Consider the following 18,130-nt stretch of genomic DNA (forward strand, 5'->3'; position numbering starts at 1 on the left):
AATGTGATCTAGCAAGGGAGTGAATGCCGAACAGCAATGAAATTCAAGTGCTTCAGACATGCACGCACTTAAATATCTTTGGAAAACAGATAGGCGCAAAATCTATTTACGTAACTTGTAATCTGATAATTGTGAATGTTTAGGATAGACAACTAATGTTTTCATGAGCTAGCTAATGTTTGTAACGTTGTTGCTCGGTGAAGGCAGACTAGCAGGAAAGCTTCACAAACACTTTTGAGAAAAGTCGGACAAATTAATTGGGGGGAATTTCGTTTTATTTGGAAAGACTTGTTAATGAGACATGTTCTCCGACCGCGCATCCAACATGGCGGCTTTTTTCCTCTCGGCCCGTCGTGACAATTAACACCCGTTGCGTAGGGGGTCCATAAATCCTCAACTCAGGTTTTACAACTGTTTTTTTCCACATATAAACAAGCATAAAAAAGCACTAAAATCTGTCTCGTGGTTCTAAATGAGTAGTGGAGAAACACCAGGCAGCCCCCCCACCCCCTTGCAGGGGTTGTAACCGTGGTCATGGAGTCAATAACTCCCTCCAGCGTCGACCACTGGCAGGCACCCCGCGGTGAACTCTCTGCTAATTACCACTGATTTAGACACAGTCCTGGGAAGGGTCGTGACACGCGCTCTCGGACCAGCGCCGACTCAAATGCACACACATACACGCACGGACATGCATGCAAATCAGCGGCCACCCAGAAGAGGTTTAGCGCACCAAAAAGGTAGGAAGAGTTGCTCCGATAGCATCTCTACCTCAAGCTAATTTCTCCATGTGGATGTCAGATGGTGGGAATATAGCCGACAAAAAAAACAGTGTGCTAAACCAAACAAAAAGGTTCTCTTCTAGCAAATGAAAGCACCCAAAGTCATAAAATGTCAGTGATCTTCTTGTTTTCAGCCCAAATAAAACTTTTTTTTGGGAATATCAATAAAGAAGTAGTTGTTTGACTTTGTCACATTTCAAAGAAAACAACAGAACCTAAAACCTAAAAATGTTTTGTCTTCCAGGAAAAGCCACGACATGCATTTTGCCAAACGTTCGTTCCTGCTTATCTGTTTTTTGTGTCGTGGGCGGGCGAGCGAGAGCGAAAACGGTCCGATACGGGCCGAGTCAATCATTTACGGGAGCCGTCAGGAGGTCTAGCCTGGTGAGACGCCACGCTTGCACCTCTTTATGGCTCCCAATAAAAAACATGAGGTCACCGCCGAGCCGCTAACCGTGCAACGCCGCCCGGAACGCCACGGCTAGCTTCAGTTGAGCCGGAATCATGCCATCCATCCATCCACCTTGCATGTTTTTGAGTTTGCAAATGTCCTGTCTTTTTTCTGTTTGGCACTGTTAACATGTTTTGTTCCCTTCTTTGCGTTTGTCTTTCCTTTCTTTCTTCCATCTAGTACCTCCAGATGAAATGGCCCCTGCTAGATGTTCAACCAGGAGGTCTTCAGAGTAGACAAGCACTTAAAGATGCCAGGTCCCCGTCGCCGGCGCACATTGTTGTAAGTAGAAACTGGTTTTTGTTTTCTTCCCCCTCTCCCGGCGGTTCTTTAACCCGCAAAACAAAATTGTTTTTCATACGTGGCGGGCTGAAAAGCATTTTGGGCAAATCCCGAGCCTCCTTTTGTGCGGCGAGGCGTCTTGAAATAGGTTGTCAAAGCTTCTGTGGCAGACAAAGCCAACGCTCACAAAAGAAAAGCAGCGGCCCAGGTTGCTCCTTCGCTTCCGTCGTTATTTTTAAACCCGCCGCTTCAGCGGGGCCCCTTTTTCTTGCGCGGTTATTTTAGGAGTCGCTGTAAATGAGTCCTCAAACCGGTCGTGGGCAGGTAAATAGCGGCGCTTGTTATTTTCCTTGGAAATGACTCGGTGACGTGACGACTTGCCACGCAACCTCCGGAGTTTGGAAATCAAGTTTTGCTTGTAGCTGCAACTTTTCTTTACACTTCTATTTTTATCATAGCAAAATATGGCCACCATTTTGTTTGCGCTTGATATCCTACGAGTCTGCTCAATTATTTATATTGATTAGCATTTTGCGATGACGAATTTTTGCTGTTGACGAATTTTTGCTCAATGTCAATCTTTGCCATTTGCAGATTTTTAGTGTTTACAAATTTTTGCCGGATGTTCCCCATTTGTGGAGCTTTGCTGTTAGCTTTAGCTCAGCTGATGAAGTTGAGCCAGTCCAGCTGTGAAGGTGTCTTTGTTTGCGCGAGAAAAACTCTTGAACTTGCTGATAAATAACTCAGTAGGTTCATTTTTTTTTCTTCTCCACGTTCTTTTCCCCTTCAGCGCACAGGCTGCAAAGCTCCGAGGCATTGCAGCATCGCGCTCGCTCGCGAAAGCACGCATGCACGCAGACAAGTTGCTGTTAGCGCGTGATGAAATTGAAGGTGAAACGCAGCTTGTATTGTTGGCGCTCCTTCTTTCCTCCTGCTCCAGCGTCCACCGCTTGACTGCGAAGGAGGTGCGATTGAATGTTTCCTCAGTTTGCATCATACCGACTGTGTTGCATTAAGAAAAAAGAAGAGGGGGGAAAGCCAAAAAAAACCCCAAAACAACTCGACGGATTCCCGTGGACAGCGAGCCAATGTTAGCCCCGCCCGTGTCACTCAATCAATCAATTTTCTGATAACTTAGTGTTAGGCTCAATGTTATGACACAGGAAAGTGGGCGTGGCTAACAGCACCTCACGTTCTGATTGGCTGCAGTTGCTTAATTTGCCGCTCTCAGAATTGGGGCATGAGCCCGAACACTCGCACGCTCGCCCGCATCAACGTCTCGAGAGCCAACAATGTGGCCATTGTCTCGCCGGCTTTCCCTGGGAGCGGGGGACGGCGCGAGTGTTAACCATTTCCCCGTCGTGCCTCAGCGACTGCGTCATTGTGGCAAAAAAAAACAAAAAAAAGAAAAGCCTCAGGGGAAGGGCCGCTTGTACGATAATTAGCGCAGAGGAAGTGATGGAATCTCTACAATTTTTACGGTCACGTAGCTAGCTTCACGGTGGAATTCACCTTCCCCTCCGGATTGTGCGCGGCCCGGCGCGATATTTTCGCTCACGACGACGTTCGCTCAAGGGATCACGGGGTTGATGTCACCAGACGCCACGTCGGGCCCGAGGCTGTTGTCTGGACGGCCTCTTGTTTCCGCAGACACTGTTGACTCTGTCAACAAGATAACAATGACTCAAAGAGTCACGCTGATCCTTTAATGGACGCTTGCAATCGAGGACCGGTTTCCGAGAGGCCCGCTTTGGAAACAAACATCTTGGGAATGAGTTCTTGATTCTTCCACAACATAGTTGAGGAGTTGTATGTATTTGTGCATGTACACATGATGGCAACGGAAACAGACTGAGGTGCAGCATATTGATTTCTCGAGAGCCAGCCAGTGAAGGGCAGGGAACTTTGCCGAGGAGAAGCAACCTAACCTTTAGCGCACTGACCAGCTTGGCTGCCCGAAAGCAATCCGACAAGTTGCTTTCTCGGCGCTGAGATCACCGGCTTCTATTTGCACTCGCGCTTAACCCCCCGAGGGCCGGCTGAGATAACTCGCAGCAGCAGCAGCTGTATGTTCGGAGAGCCCCGTTGGGAAAAAGCAAATGAATTTGGATTGGCGCCCTCCAATCATTGAACGCATTTTACCCGATTTTTAATGGCCATGTTTTTGTTAGTCATGAAGGGCAATTTGTGGATTTAGTTTTATTTCCCTCTCCACCAAATTCCGGCAGGAGCCGGCCGGCCTCATCTTCTCACCTCAGAAAGCTTGCAAAACGTCGGCAATGTACTAAAGAGTGTAATATTGTTTTAACAAGCAGCCAGCCAGTCGGAACAGCGGCGTAAGCGGCAACCGGCGCACAAAGGCCCTAATAACCCACTCGGACGTGAGGATGCCGAGTCCGCCGAGACGAGCTTGTGGGTTTGAAATCAAGGGGATGGCGGATTTTCCTGGGAGGACGCCTCGCTTTTGCATATGTGTGTGTGCGTGCGTGTGGAGCTGATATAATTGTGTGACTTGGGACCGTCCATCTTTGCCTTTCAGGGGCCCTTCTGCTGGGAATTCCCTGGACAGTCAGATCTGAGCCTTCACCAATTTCATTTGGTGAGAGACCTTTGAATTCCCAAAAAATATCATGCCAGATTTTTTTCTGGGGGTGGGAGGGGGGGGGTTGATTACGCACCACATAAATTAACACCTGCTAATTGATGAATTGAAAAAAAAAAAAGATCCATTTTAATGAATGATAGCTTGGGATCATGGTGATAATCAGACTGTTTGTGCTTGCTGCTGCTTTCTTGTCACTTTGCTGCTCGTCGGCCTCTGTCAGCTTTTTTGCTAACCAAACTAAGTCTTTTCTCTTTCTTGTTTTTTGCCCCTCCTTCTACTCACGCTTTTTTTGTCCGCTACTTATCCGGCCGGCCTGGGTGATCTTGCTGATACATTTAACGGAGACCCATTGTGCTTTAATTTTCTTGTCGTGTGTCTTCATATCACACTTGTGACATGTTTTTTGTCCAAATATTCTCCTGCTTGATGCTCCTCCGAACCAGGGCAGGTTCTGAGGTGCCGTTTTCATCAAATGACGTCGAGAAGTTGAGATACTTGTTGAGTCCCGAGTCTGAAAAGAAAACAAAGCACCCGAAAAACTTGAGTTGTGAGCAAATAATAGATAGCTATTTAATGAAGCGCACCCTGCTACCATAACTGCCACGTTGTCTGGCACCTTGTTTTACGCATCTCTGCACGTTTGCGCCGTTGAAATAGATCCGCTTAAAGCCTCCGGGGGCTGCGACATATTCCACCGGGCCGGGCTGGGGCTTTCCACATCGCAACAACACATCGCCGATGTCGAGTCCTCTGAGCGGTTTGCAAACATATTCGAGCTGGGTGCGAACCACCTCCACGCCCACTTGTTTAAAAATGGATTTGACAAATCAAAACAGAGACAAAGGCAAAGACGTGTCCAATTAATGTCATTTCTGATTAGATAATGACATCCTTGATGGCTCAAAGGTAAAATCTTAAAGCAGTGTGGCCCCGGGACTTCCTCCCGAAGCTCTTGACAAACTTGTTGACTCAGCGCACTCTTGACTGTAAATACGATGAGCCCTTAAAGACGCGAGCTGTACTCGAGACGAGCCAAAAGGAATTGTTGCTTTTCACCAAGCTCTCTCTCATGCGATGTCTTTGCTAGAACTTGTTTGACGAGGTCTGGCAGGATCACGTTTGGGTGCGCCCGCTGCCCGTCGGTGTCGCGCTTTTTCACGTCCGGAGTTTCAGATGACAGCTCGTCAGACGGAGGTCAGGTCGCAGGCGTCACATGTCATGGTCTACGACGACTTGAACTCGTTTCACCCCTGCGGCGGAGCTAATTAGGCGTTGGAAGAATGCGCTAATCACGCTTTACTCGCTGCATCAACAATTAGGGTCAAAGTTTAGAAGTGGCATCAATAATCCAATCTATTGCTGACCAACTGTACAGCGGCGTTCTTTTTCACTGACCCCCTCTGCCCCTCCCCTTCCCCAAATTTTGGCAAGAGCAGCGGTCGCTGAGTGACAACGGCTGGCTGCGCTACTGTATTACACCGAAGGCCGTTTCACTGGGAAACTTGTTTTGACACAACTCCAGGTGTCTCATTGTTGCCTCTGCCACGGTTCAACAGATTTACCAATTAGCACTGGGCTGAGGCCACGGGAAGGAGGAGGAGGAGGACGAGGGAATACAACGGGAGACGGACGGCGGGGGCCACCGCGCTAGATGGGGGGACAACCAGCTCAGTGGCCTAGTAGTAGAGTGTCCGCCCTGAGACTGGAAGGTTGTGGGTTCAAACCCCGGCCGGGTCATACCAAAGACTATAAAAATGGGACCCATTGCCTCCCTGCTTGGCACTCAGCATTAAGGGTTGGAATTGGGGGGTTAGATCACCAAATGATTCCCGAGCGCGGCACCGCTGCTGCTCACTGCTCCCCTCTCCCCCAGGGGATGGATCAAAATCACATGGGGATGGGTTAAATGCAGAGGACAAATTTCACCACACCCAGATGTGTGTGTGACGATGATCATTGGGACTTTAACTTTGATCATTGGGACTTTTAACGATTAGGGCTGCAGTGATGGAATGAGGTCCCCAAAAAAGCCACAAAAACATTTGACAAAACCACACAAATGGAAAATAGACTAAAGAGATTAAAAGAAAAAATAATTATTTTAGGCCCAGAAAAAATTGACAAAATGAAAAAATATATTAGGTGAAACTGAGAATATGAGAGAAAAATGAGAAAATAATAGAAAATAGAAATAAATAATAGAAAAAAAATTCAAATAAAAAGAAGTGCAAAAATGCAATGTGATTAAAATTAATTCAAGAATTGGCAAAAAAAATACAATTATTTTTACCCCAAATAATTTGACAAATTATTATGAGAAACATATTTCGAAACTGTCCCCCTCCAAAAGTTTTTTTTTTTCTTCCAACAAGCAACCTCCGTGACGATTTCAACCTTTAAATGCGGTTCCTAACCGCCAGACATTTTCTGCAACTTATTGATAAAGTGTATGCTGTTGTGTGGGCTTAATCACATTTCCGAGCTCTTTGTCATTGCCACGACATGCGCGCTTCCCGTTCCGTGAAAGTTTCGAGATGAGAACCTTTTGAGAAGTAGGTGAATGCAGTTTTGCCTTTCATAAGATGCTTGTGAAGCCGCGCAGACGCAAACAAGTAAGGCGCGCACGCACAAACAAAAGCGAGACGAGCATCATTGTGAGCACGAAGCGAGACCAGGGCCTGACCAACAATGCTTGTGTCAGGCATTCAGGGACAAAAAAAAAAAGAAACATACCGTTTAATGTCGAGAAGTGCGTCAATTGTGCGAATCAATTCCGAGCGTTCGGGGGTCAGGGTTCTTCTTCGGTGGTGGAATTTGCGGCTTGATGTATTATTGATGTATTGTCAACTTGTAATTGCACTGGATGTCTTGCCGGCGCCACACTAGCGCTTTTACTTTTTTTGTTTTTGTTTCTCCCAAGCAAACTTTGAACCGTAGTGTTGCGTGATTGGTGGCGGTCCAGAGAAGAAAAGTATTTGAATTCCCTGAGGAACAATTTCAAGTTTTGGATGAATACATGGTGGCAGTCAAATTTGAACGCTGCTCCGGAACGTCGAGTGATTCCAGAGAGCACTTAAGCCGCCCGCCAGGCCAGCGAGTCTTGTTTGCAGGTCGTGGACGCTGAATTCGCTTCGTCACAATTCTTTCAGGTTGGCCGGGTCAGACAGAACCAGACTAAAGCTCCCCCAATTTATTTGATATTTGTACCGAGCCTGAACTCTGTCGGATTTGTACGACTCTCGTTTTGGTGTTTGTTTTGTCGCCGCGTGCGCGTTTTTTTTCCCTAATGCTCAGTCTTCCGAGTCGACGTCGGAGTGGCGGGCTTTTGTTTTGGAAGCAATTTGATAGGAGGTGTCGTTTGCTCTTCCCCCTTTTGCTGTCCTAGAAGTTTTGTCCACTTGAGCGAGACAGGTGATGATGATGTAATCAGACAGCGTACGCATACCTGTGCAGGTGCGCACATGCTCGCCTAGTTACTCACCCTTAACCTACCGGTGTTATCGCCACAAATTTGCCCGTGGGAGCGGCGCCAGTCGAAACATTAAAAATGCTCGCCCAAATGTTAACAAAGGTTGCATTAAAAAAAAAAAATTCAACCAAACATAGTATTTGATGAAAAATCAAATCTATACCTTGTGCACAAGTTAATATTTCATTATCAGATGAAAAATACAAAATTATGAGATGAAAATATGATTTAGCATAGAATAGTCTGACAAATATCCTTGTCTAAAAAGGGACAACTTGAAGATCCTGTTTTTAAAAAAAAAAAAAAAAAAACTGACAAGAAAAAGCTTTCAGCGGGAGGCGAGCATGACGGGGTGAAAAGGAGAAGTGGATTTGGTGAGATTAAGGGGGATCATCGTGCTTGATGGCTCAATCCTGACGGCATATCGGGGGGGAGACGTCCAAACTAATAACGGCAGAGCGGCCAAAGATGGCCACGGACGGCTACAAACCATGCCTAGCGTCCCTTCATTAGCGACATTAGCCGCATTCGTATGTCTCGTTAACATCTTTCTAGTTAGCCCAGCTGCGCCTAGGCACTACTTTGCGTGACAGATATTGAAATCAAAAGCCCCGGCGGTGTGATTGGCGCTCGACAGGAGCCGCCTTTCCCTCGGCGGGCTCATTAACGACGATGACGTTGAATTTACAGACAATCCTCGTGCTCCTCAAGATAATCTATTATGGTTTGTTTTTTTGTGTCATTGGAACGTTTCTCCATCTTACGTCGGAACAAGTTCAAATTCTTTGGAGGGGGGGGACGGGTCTGGAGCCACCTGGGAATAATGATGCTTCCTTCGAGCGTGATTTTCCTTCGGCTTTGTTGCCGCAATTTAGCCTCACTCTTGTTTTCTCTTTTATTTATTTTTTTCTCTCTGCCCGCATTTGTAATGTCTCATTGTTACTCGACATTGTGCCTTGAGATCATTTTATCTGACAAGTTGGACTTGGCCGGCTTGGAGTTGTGCTTCTGTGTACAATATTTAGAATTAGAAATTGATTTGAAAGTTAGGGTCAGCTTAAGAGTTACCAAAAGTGTTGAGAAGAACCCGGACTGTTGATTCTTGGAACTTGCGGAAGAAGTTGCAGTTTGGAGTCAAGGTAGGCTTGCAGTGAGGCTCTCAGCGTTTGATTCCAAAATACTCAATGGGAGTTTGGCGCATTTCAGAATCTCCTGGGCTGCCTCCATCCGAGGAATTGATGAGCTGGCCAGAGCACCCTTTGGCCGCCGTCGCTAATGCGAAGCACATGCCGTCCCGTCGAGCATCTGCGCACCTGTTGAAGTGCTCTTTGGCCTGAGGCGGGCCGGCCGGAACCGGGTTCAAGCCGGAATGCTTGTAATCCTCCTCGACAGAATGTCGTCCTTGTGTTTGGCCAAGCGTTAGCGCGTGTCATGAGCGCGCACTGCTCTTCCTGCGCTCTGCATGCTAATGGACGTGTTTGTGTTTAGTCATCTGGCCCGCTGCCACCGAGGCCCTCCGACCTTCCGGTTCCGGACAAAATGCGTCCCCAGCTCCCACCAGTCACTCCCTTATCGGCTCTGGCGTCTATGGCGTGTCGACAAGCCTCTCCCGCCATTTTAATCGCGTCTCATCGGCGCTGATGGCTGCAAACTAGAACATGAAAGGCTCCAGCCTTCTACACGTCGCCCCAGCCGGCTTCAGAGAGCCTAAAAAGGCGATCGGTGTGCCGCTGCGAGTTCCCTGCCGGAACGAGTTTGATGGGCTAATTGTAGCCCCCAGTGGACAGCGACGCACATCACAACAAAAAATAAATAAATAAATGCACCTTTGGATGGACGTGCCTTTGATTCTGTCCTTCGATATACAGTCGTGCCGTATTTCTATAAATTGTTTTTGTTTTGTTATTTGAGTCGCGAAGGCCTTCCGGTGACACTTTCTCCGTCTGGGCCATTGGACAACATGAATCTCACCCGTCCACGATTCCTTTATGGTCAGTGCATCTAATAGGCCCTGCAGACCTTTTTGGCAAACAATGCAACGCGCAACACAAAGCGGCCTCAAGAAAGCCTCTGCCCGTCCGTCCATCTTTTGCGTTTGTTTTCCTTGTTGTTGTTTTTTGCATCAAAAAGAAATCAATACCCAAAACTTCTGAGTGCGCGTATCAGTTTATCCTCCCGTCTCTCTTTAGCGTCATGCCACGGGAGGGAAAAAAGGAGGGGGAGGGCACAAGGAGATGACACCAGCTCGGAAAGCCGGGAGAAAATCGATCGGAGGGAACTCGCTCCCGTCCGTGGAAACGGCGCTACGGGAAGGCAAAAGAGTTGCGATGGTGAAAAAAAACGTTTGTTTTTTATTTTTTTCTTCCCCCCTCCTCCTTTGCTACTACCCAGGGAGAGAACATCTGAACAACATTCTCAAAGAGTTCTTTTGGTGAGGTTGACTTGCGCGCTTAGGCTTTGTTTCATCCAAGTGTGCACCAGCGCGTGTACAAGTAGCCGGCCGCCTTTGGAAAGACTCCTCGTGGCGTGTTGCGGGCTACTCGCTGGACACGCATGCCCTGCAGGAGGCCGAATTATGAATACAACATGAGTAAACACACACCTACGTACGTGCCATTAAAATAGCGCTCGGCGGATTTGAAGCAGAAGCAGCCTCCAGCGCCGAGCACTCAACGACCGCTGCATCCTGTAAGCCGGGACGTCAACTTCCCGTGATAGGCAAAAATGGAATTTTAATTTGGCGAGTTAATAATGGTCTCAGATCTGGGCTAGGACTCTTTTTGTTTTGCGCCGTCTGAACTTTGACCTTTTAATAGCTTCTCCTTTATTTGATTGAAATTAGTTTCCTAGCAACCTGAGCACTTGGCTGCCTCCCGCAGGCCTGTCCCGGTACTACACAATTGTTTGTATGATTGGAAATTTACGATTTGAGGAATGTGCTCTAATCAGCTTCATTTTGGAGTGATTTTCACGCTAATGTATTTTTGGATGCTTGTAGCGTTGACTTCCGTGATAAAGCCTCTTTCTTCTTTTTTTTCTTCTTTTTCTCGAGGCAGCTGTGAACAAAGAGCACAATAGCACGTGCAAGCTCGAACCACAATTCCCAGCCCGAGCCCCCAAATGCCATTCAGTCAGCTGGTAGAGTGACGGTATGGAATTGCCTGCTGCGTGGGGGGGGGTCAGCATGACTGTTGGCGCGGTTGCCACCTCGCCACTCGGATGCGGCGGCGATGCGCCTTCGCCTTTCATATTGTCGCCGCTTCCTGTTTTGAAGGAGCAAAATTTCCTCGCAGATGAAAAGGCCCGTGCTTTTGAAACGTGTCCAAGCGCAAATGTGAAAAAGAGGGGGAACGACAGCTGATCTGTAAACATCTCAATCGAGGGGTCGACGGAAAAGGAATTGTGAGGAGGGATGGAAATGATACATTCATTTGCTGTCTTCTTCTTTTGCGTCTATTTTTTTTGTTGTTTTTGATTCGCCGATGAAAGCCAGGCGGCGTTTTTTGTTCGCAGCCAGCTGTATTGCTCTATTCAGGGTGCGGGGGGCACGGAACCGCACGCGCAGCTTAACCCCCTTCCGAAAAAATGCTTTGTGACATCTGCATCCACGCAGCTCTGCATTCAACGCAGCCGGCGAATATTTATAGAGCCGTTTGTTTTTTTTAACCCTGACGCTCTGATCGCACCCCCCAAAAAAAACCTTCAGAGAGGATATTTTTCATCAGTTCTCGCTGGCTGTCACATTTGTTTAGTGGCCGATCAGCTGCCGGACACCTCCTCCTCCTTTTTGGTCTTCTCTCACTGACCTCTTAACTGGCTCTAATGGAGCCTAATTGTAGCCTTCAGGCGTCGTCAAAGGAAATGTCGCGAAACAAAGTGCAGCGGGCCGGCCGGTGGCCTCAAATCCAGACCGGGCCGTCATTTGCAGATAAGGCACAAATTCTGAAAAGGGGCGGCATCCCATTTCCCCGCTGGCGCAGCTACTGTAAATTAGCACTCCCACGCGCTTGCAGCGGCGCCACCTTCGGGCCGACGGCGAAATCCGGGAGAGAGGTGGGGCCGGCCGCTCGCCATGCGGGCCTTTGCCGGGTCGCTGAGCATTCTCGATGGAGAGCTGCAGACGGGACCGAGCCGCTGAAACGTGTTTGTGTGTGTGAACGAAATGCCGGTGACCCTTAAAAGCTGCGACCCGTGAAGAAAAAGGGAGGAGATAATCACACTGAGACGAAGTCTTGGGCCTCATTTGTTCTCTACCTTGTGAGGTCTTAATCCAACACAGCCTGCTGCTCTTCATTTTGACAGCGCATTTACCCCCCCCCCACGGCAATCTGCAGTGGGTCCTGCGAACCAAAGAAACCCAGCGTGCCTTTTTTTTTTCTTTTTTTTTTTTTTTTTTTTTGCTTCCTCAGGCGTGTCATAATGTCCCCATAAAAGACAGCAAGGGCTTCATTTTGTGTCTTCTCGCAGAAGAGGCATAATTAAGATATACAGTCTACTCAATATATAGACTGAAAATATAGAGGAGCAGACCAGTGGCATCCTGTGGTTTTCGTCTTTGGTTCAAGTGTGTGTGTGTGCGTGTGTGTGCGCGCGTGCGTGCGCGCGCGTGTGTGTCTGTAGTTAGAGCAGCGTGCTATAAAGGGCTACCGACTCGAGCTTTTCCCTTTCAGCGTGCCGGGGTCAGCGCCAGCCAAGTGTACACGTATACATGCTTGGATAGAATTGGTTGGACCTGAAAAGGTGTGTCGTGAGAATTTGGGATTTATTTTTTGGTCAGGTTTTATTTTAAATTTGTGATTTATTTTTCCTATTTGGCAATCGAATAGTGATGCTAGTTTGTGCGCATTGTTTTTTTTTGTTTTGTTTTTTTTTTAGGAAAGAACGTAGCCAAAAAAGTGGACAATAAAAATGGGAATGCCCCGTCCTAAAGCTCTGCCTATTGTGGCTCTCAGCTAGGACGCATCCCTATGACCCCACACGCACATTTTTATTTCTGCCTCAGTTGTTTCAGGGCTTTGTGACTTTCTAATGCTAACTATCCATCAATAGGTGGGCGTCGCCGGTGGCAATGAAGACGGATTGAATGGGTGGCTCCGTAATTACGGCGGCGGGACCATTGAACGGGCAGCCGCGCGTCGCCGCCGCTTTAGCGCTCGATGGCGAGGTCGGATCCGCGTCGTGTCGTCCCTAATGATGAGCGAAAGCGTCCCGTCCCGTCAGTCATCACCTTCGAGCATCCCGCTCTCTCTTGGCAAGTAGCTCCAATTGGCCTCAAGTGTTTGTTTATAAAACTCGACATGGCAAAAAAAAAAAAAAAAAAAAAAACATCAGTCGGAGCAATTAACCTCACCTCCGCTCATTAAAAATCTCGGCACACATGAAAGCGCAAATTTATCGAAAGTCATTTGCAAAGTTAGGATATGACCAAATCATCAGGACTCCTTGAAGAAAAGGACCTGCAAATCCGTCAACATCTGTGACTCCCCAAAACTTTTTTTTTTTTTTAAGCTTGTCAATTTGTGCCGTTCTCATTGAAAGTCTATTTGTGCTAATCCGAGAGAGACGCTGCCATAATTGCGCAATTTCTTTTTTTCATTTTGATATTTAGTCCCGTAATGGCTTAATAGCCCGGAGAGGTGCTCTTGTTTATTCACACACTCCCCCCCCGCCCCCCTTTGAATAATTGCGATCCAAATAATGTGCCATTTGGCCGTTTTGGAGTTGATCTCATCTTAAAGCTCGCCCGCTAAGTCTGCTACACGGGCTCACGTTCGAATCACCGATTTAAAAACCAAAACAAACACAAAAAGCAAACTATCCCAAATTGCGTAGCCGAGTCACGCCGACGGTCCATTGGAGGCGAGCAAAACATTTGCGCTTGTTAAAATGTTTTCTTTGGCCTTTTGTCCGTGCGAGTGTATCGCTGGCGAGCCTTTTGTCTCGTCTTGAGCCCCGAGGCAAACGGTGGCCCGAAATCTGATTAGGCTCCATTCTAAAGAGCGATATTTTCATCCCGCTGATTCTCGGCACCGCGTCCCAGCATCGGGCCGCTTAATGCCGGGAAAAAGGCCGCTCTTTTGACAGATAGTAGATACTCCCCCGCGCGGCTTGTTTGGACGTCGGACGACTTTTCGCCAGTGACGAGACGGCCGAGGAAATAAAAAGCATCTAAATAATGTCCGCAGATGATGAATCAATGGGCCGGAGCAACGTGATACGCAGCGCGGGCGTCTTCCCTAAAGTCGCTTTTGTGCGGGCCCCTTGGAGATGTAATTCAAGCAGAAGGAAGCCGCTGACAATGGCCGCATTTGGACGCCCAAAATAGCCTCGGACTTAAGACGGACGGACGGCTTTATTGAGTTACGCCGTCGTCAGCCGCGACGGGCGGGAGGCTTCCGATTTCACATTTTAATGAAACGCGCGGCCGCCGATCAATGGCACCGTGAAACACAAGATTAAATCAAATCAAATGCCAACAGACAATCATTTTATACTCTTTTATAAATGCTGTTATTCACGTTCTTTCGATTGGATTTTTTTCCTTTAATGTTAAGAAGTTGAAATCTTGACTTTTTACAAATGCAGAATATTATTAGTATACCCTTAAAAATATATTTTTTTACTTTTTTCTAGATTATGTACTTTGAAATGATAAAGTAGTCAAATATTTCTGCTACGTAAATTGCAAAATCAAAGTGCATCTAAAAGTGAATATATATACTATAAAATTTGAAATGATTCATTTATTATTTCGATTGAGTAAAATATTTAAAAATTGTTTTAAGGTGCAGGTATACATTGTAAAATACAACACATTTAATTTCCAATAAAAATGATTTCAGTTGAAAAAACATTTTTAGTATAGGAGAATAAATTGGTGGATATCATTTGAACAAATGCTGTGCTTGTTTACCAAACACACACAGCAGAAGATGTCTTTGTGAGATTACGCACATCTAATTCTATTCCTTCGAATTTGTTAATGGCGTTCATCGTTGTGAGCGCTTTGTTTCCGAACGCCACATTTAGACTACTTTAGCGCATCAGTTTTTTCTGAAGCGCCTTTAAAAATAATCTCGACGGGTCGTGCGCAGGGCGACGGTGTTGGGTTTCAACTGCTGTGGGGAGTTGTGATCTCTTCTAATGAGAAATAATAATATTAAAAAAAAAAAAAGAAGAATGCAGCTTTGACACAAAGCGTCACCGCACTGAGGCGGCCAGATAGACGGGGGATTAAAAAAAAAGGGGAGGGGGTGTAAAAAACAATTCTTGGCTATTTCGATGAGATAAATTTAATTTCTTTGCTATTTGGAGGTCTTCTTTGAAAACAGGCAATCGTAATGAGCACATTCAAAACCGGAGAATAGATTTTGCCTCCCGCTTCAAATGAGCCGGCGTTATCGGCGTCCGTCATTCGCGCTTTCCCATTTTCCAGCTGCTAATTGATGTTTTTGATGTCGGCTGGGGAAAATTTGAAGCAAATGTCATGTGTGAACCGGCGCGGAAGTTAATAAGATTGACTCCGTCGGGCCGAGGTTGCAACCAACGCGGAATGGGGAAAGGGGGGTGGCAAATTTTCTTCGTCCGTCTGGCGAGGAGTGAAATTGACACTGTCGGACAAAGAATTTCACCCGCCCGCAAATAGAAAGTGTTTGCTTTTTCTCCTTAGCCCAATGTTTTCTTCCCGATTGGGGCTTCGAGTTTTTTTTTCGTTTTAGCTTTGGAACAATCCAGATTTTTAATGCTGTTTTGAGTTTGAAAAGCCGCAGTGCTTCATAAAGGCTGACCTTAGGAAAACAACAAAAAAGAAAATGCGGCGATATAAATCGGGGTCAGCGCATCTGCTTGGCCAACCTTAAATCCCTTCCGAATAAAAGAAGTGCCACCGAGCTCGTACCATCTTGCGCCATTTAGTCAGCTCTGGCAGCGAGCCAAACACAAACGCGTTACAAATTAAAAAAACAAAAACTTTAAAAAGTAAAAAAAAAGTATTCTTTTTGCTACGTTTATATTCATTTAGTAACACTAAAATCGATGCGATTGACATCTGGATTATTTCGCTTGACTGCATTTTTTTCTAGCCTAAATGGGCCACGACCCCCTCCGGGCACTTTTCTTTTTGAAACTCAAAAAAACAGAAAGTAGCCTCTGCTTGCGTTGAGCCCTTGGAGGATCGCGGATAAGGGACATTATTCTCAGAATAGGCAATTAATTCCTCTGGCAACGATCGGTTGGAGAGTTGCCCCCCCCACTCTCTCGCCCTCCCCTCCCTCCCTCCATTCGCCATTTGAAATGCTAACACAATGAAATATTTTTCTATTGGTCGGCGTCCCCTCGGTTAAGCCGCCACCGGCCGCCGGCGAAGAATTTCATCGACTGATGAGACCACAGGCGTGCCCGATAAAAAGGTTAACTGTACGTGACACGCACACCGAGTAGCCCCCCTCCACCATCGCCCTCGCCGCTACCTTGAACTCACTCACAAGTTCGCTGTAACTTTTGTTTGACTTTTGCCACGTTGTTGCCGACAGCGCTTGTTTGCTCATGAACATTTTTTTTTTCTCCAAATTAAAATTGTTAAATGACGGCGGTTAAAACGGGAACGTAAGCGGCCTTTATGGGTCCGTTGTGTTGCCGTAAATTTACCAGAACGTACTTGAGATACGAGCAGAATTGGTTTTGTCTTTTTTGGGTTGCCGTAGTTTCCTATGAGCAAGTGATGTGGCTTTATGGTGGTAGATTGACGTGTTGCTTTTGACTGCAATGTATATTTGATGTTGTAGATACCCATCTTGCGTGTTGTGCAGCTTCAGACTCAATTGTGGCGCCTCTCCCGCGACTCTACGTTTTGCCGTTACACAACCGCCATCGTGTGTTTCTGGTCGCCTTTGTGTTTCCTTATCTGGATTGTGCTGCGCGTGCATAGTGTGTAAAAAAAAAAAAAAAAAAAAAAAAAAAAGGGGGCTGCACATTTTTCCCCACCTTCAGGGATGAGATGCGGTCGACCGCCCGGGAGTGGGAGGAGGAGTGGGATGGCGTAAAAAAGTAGAAAATTCTGGGTGGTGGCAGGTGAGTCGCCTGGCCACGCCACGGCTTTGGCTTCTTCATGACAAGATGCCGTTGATTGGAAACGGCGGGCCTGTTGATCAATCCCGCCGACACGACAGCTTTGCCGTGAGGCCCGCCAACTCTTTGGAGTGTGGCGGCGGCGGCTGAAGCTCAAGCGGCACAAGCAGCAACAGCCGCAGCAGCTCGCCTGCCCGTTTCGCCTCACTAATTGGCACAGCTTGCTTTTTATATTCAGGCAGTTGTTTATTGTTTTTTTTTAATGCCACCACTTATCCCAGGCTGGACAAAGAATGATATATTTTTTTGGGGGGGTGTTTGAAATATATCGACTCCAAATTACGAAATTTCAATAATTAGAGCTGTTTATTTTTAACCTTTATTAAATAGTAATTATATTAATCATAATACAATTTAAAAATGGTTAATTTTTTTTCGTCAATGTCTTCATCCAAATGTGTTGTAGTTCAATTACCTCATTAAATAGGTTGCTGATTAATTAATTGCCATCAATGATGTGAGTTAACAGCATTAGCATTTATTTGATTCAATATATAATTCGTTTTAATTGAATAATTTCTAATACAATAAAAGAATGAGCAGGAATTAAAATTTGATTTTTTTTGTATGAATTAATCAATTTCCCCCTCAAATATTTCAATATGTCAAAGTTTGCACACCCCAATTTTGGGGAATTGCATGGTGAGTTTTTTCCCCCCTTAAATTGCACCCCCCCTTTCCATCACATTCAATTACTTTAAAGTCTATCTTAACGCTGCATGTAAATGACATGTTCTTATTGTTTTGCCAGTCGTATTACAAGTTGAGGTGGTAGCGAAGCAGGCTGGGTGGGGTGGGGGGGGCCATAGTGATGTATGTGCTGCTGGCTTTGTTCCATCTCTATTTTTTATTAGAATTTTTGTTGTTGTTGTTGTTGTTAGTGCTGGGATGTGACTGTAGGCAATCTGCATCAGTGCCTGATCCGCAGAGGGGCTGAATCAAGTCTTTGTCAGTGGGGATGAAAGGAAGAAACAAGCTTTTATTCCCCCCTTTTTTTTTTTAATTGCAATTTTTTCCTCCACTGCTTAAATTCATATATCCATAATTAAGTGAAGCTGTCATTTTCTTCCCCAGCTGTTTACAGCAATATGCATTTGATTCATCACATGCCCCCCCCCGCCCCCAAAACCTCGCGCTAACTCCATCAAACAGACAAGTAGGTTGCACAACGTCAAGGCAACTGTCAGCAAACGGCTGTTTTGTCGCTTTGCTGACTTGTCGCGACACGGCGGGCGCGTCGCGCTCTTAATTCCGCCACCTGACAAAATGAGGCAAAAGGCGGGAGCAGATAAGTAAATGTTGAACCGTCATCTGTTTTCAGGGCCCTTCATTAAGCTTAGCCCGCTCACGCCTCTTGTGGCGCTTAATATTTATCATCAACTTGTGATTTAGAGTCCAAATATTGCTGCAGTCTT

The 18,130-nt window shown here is 46.4% G+C and overlaps 1 protein-coding gene and 1 long non-coding RNA gene across 33 annotated transcripts in view; one reads left to right on the forward strand and one right to left on the reverse strand.

The window, feature by feature from the left end:
• tcf7l2 (transcription factor 7 like 2) overlaps positions 1-18,130 on the forward strand; it is a 69,098-nt gene that overhangs the window by 19,225 nt on the left and 31,743 nt on the right. For 21 of the 32 annotated variants that reach the window (XR_007489205.2, XR_007489207.2, XR_007489206.2 and 18 more), the window contains exons 4-5: positions 1,414-1,515; positions 4,055-4,114. Coding sequence is in view for 29 of the 32 variants with exons in the window: in XM_049758857.2 (XP_049614814.1) it covers positions 1,414-1,515; positions 4,055-4,114 (162 nt within the window). In the remaining 3 variants the exon portion in view is untranslated. The remainder of the gene's footprint in view (positions 1-1,413; positions 1,516-4,054; positions 4,115-18,130) is intronic. The other 11 variants (XM_049758865.2, XM_049758870.2, XM_049758868.2 and 8 more) reach the window with 1 other exon arrangement.
• On the reverse strand, positions 4,463-5,143 carry LOC137839806 (uncharacterized). The gene is made up of 2 exons (XR_011086071.1): positions 4,737-5,143; positions 4,463-4,631 (listed from the first exon to the last, which is right to left on the reverse strand). It is a non-coding gene; the product is annotated as an uncharacterized lncRNA (long non-coding RNA).

Source organism: Syngnathus scovelli, chromosome 21, assembly GCF_024217435.2.
Source record: "Syngnathus scovelli strain Florida chromosome 21, RoL_Ssco_1.2, whole genome shotgun sequence".
Lineage (NCBI taxonomy): Eukaryota > Metazoa > Chordata > Actinopteri > Syngnathiformes > Syngnathidae > Syngnathus > Syngnathus scovelli.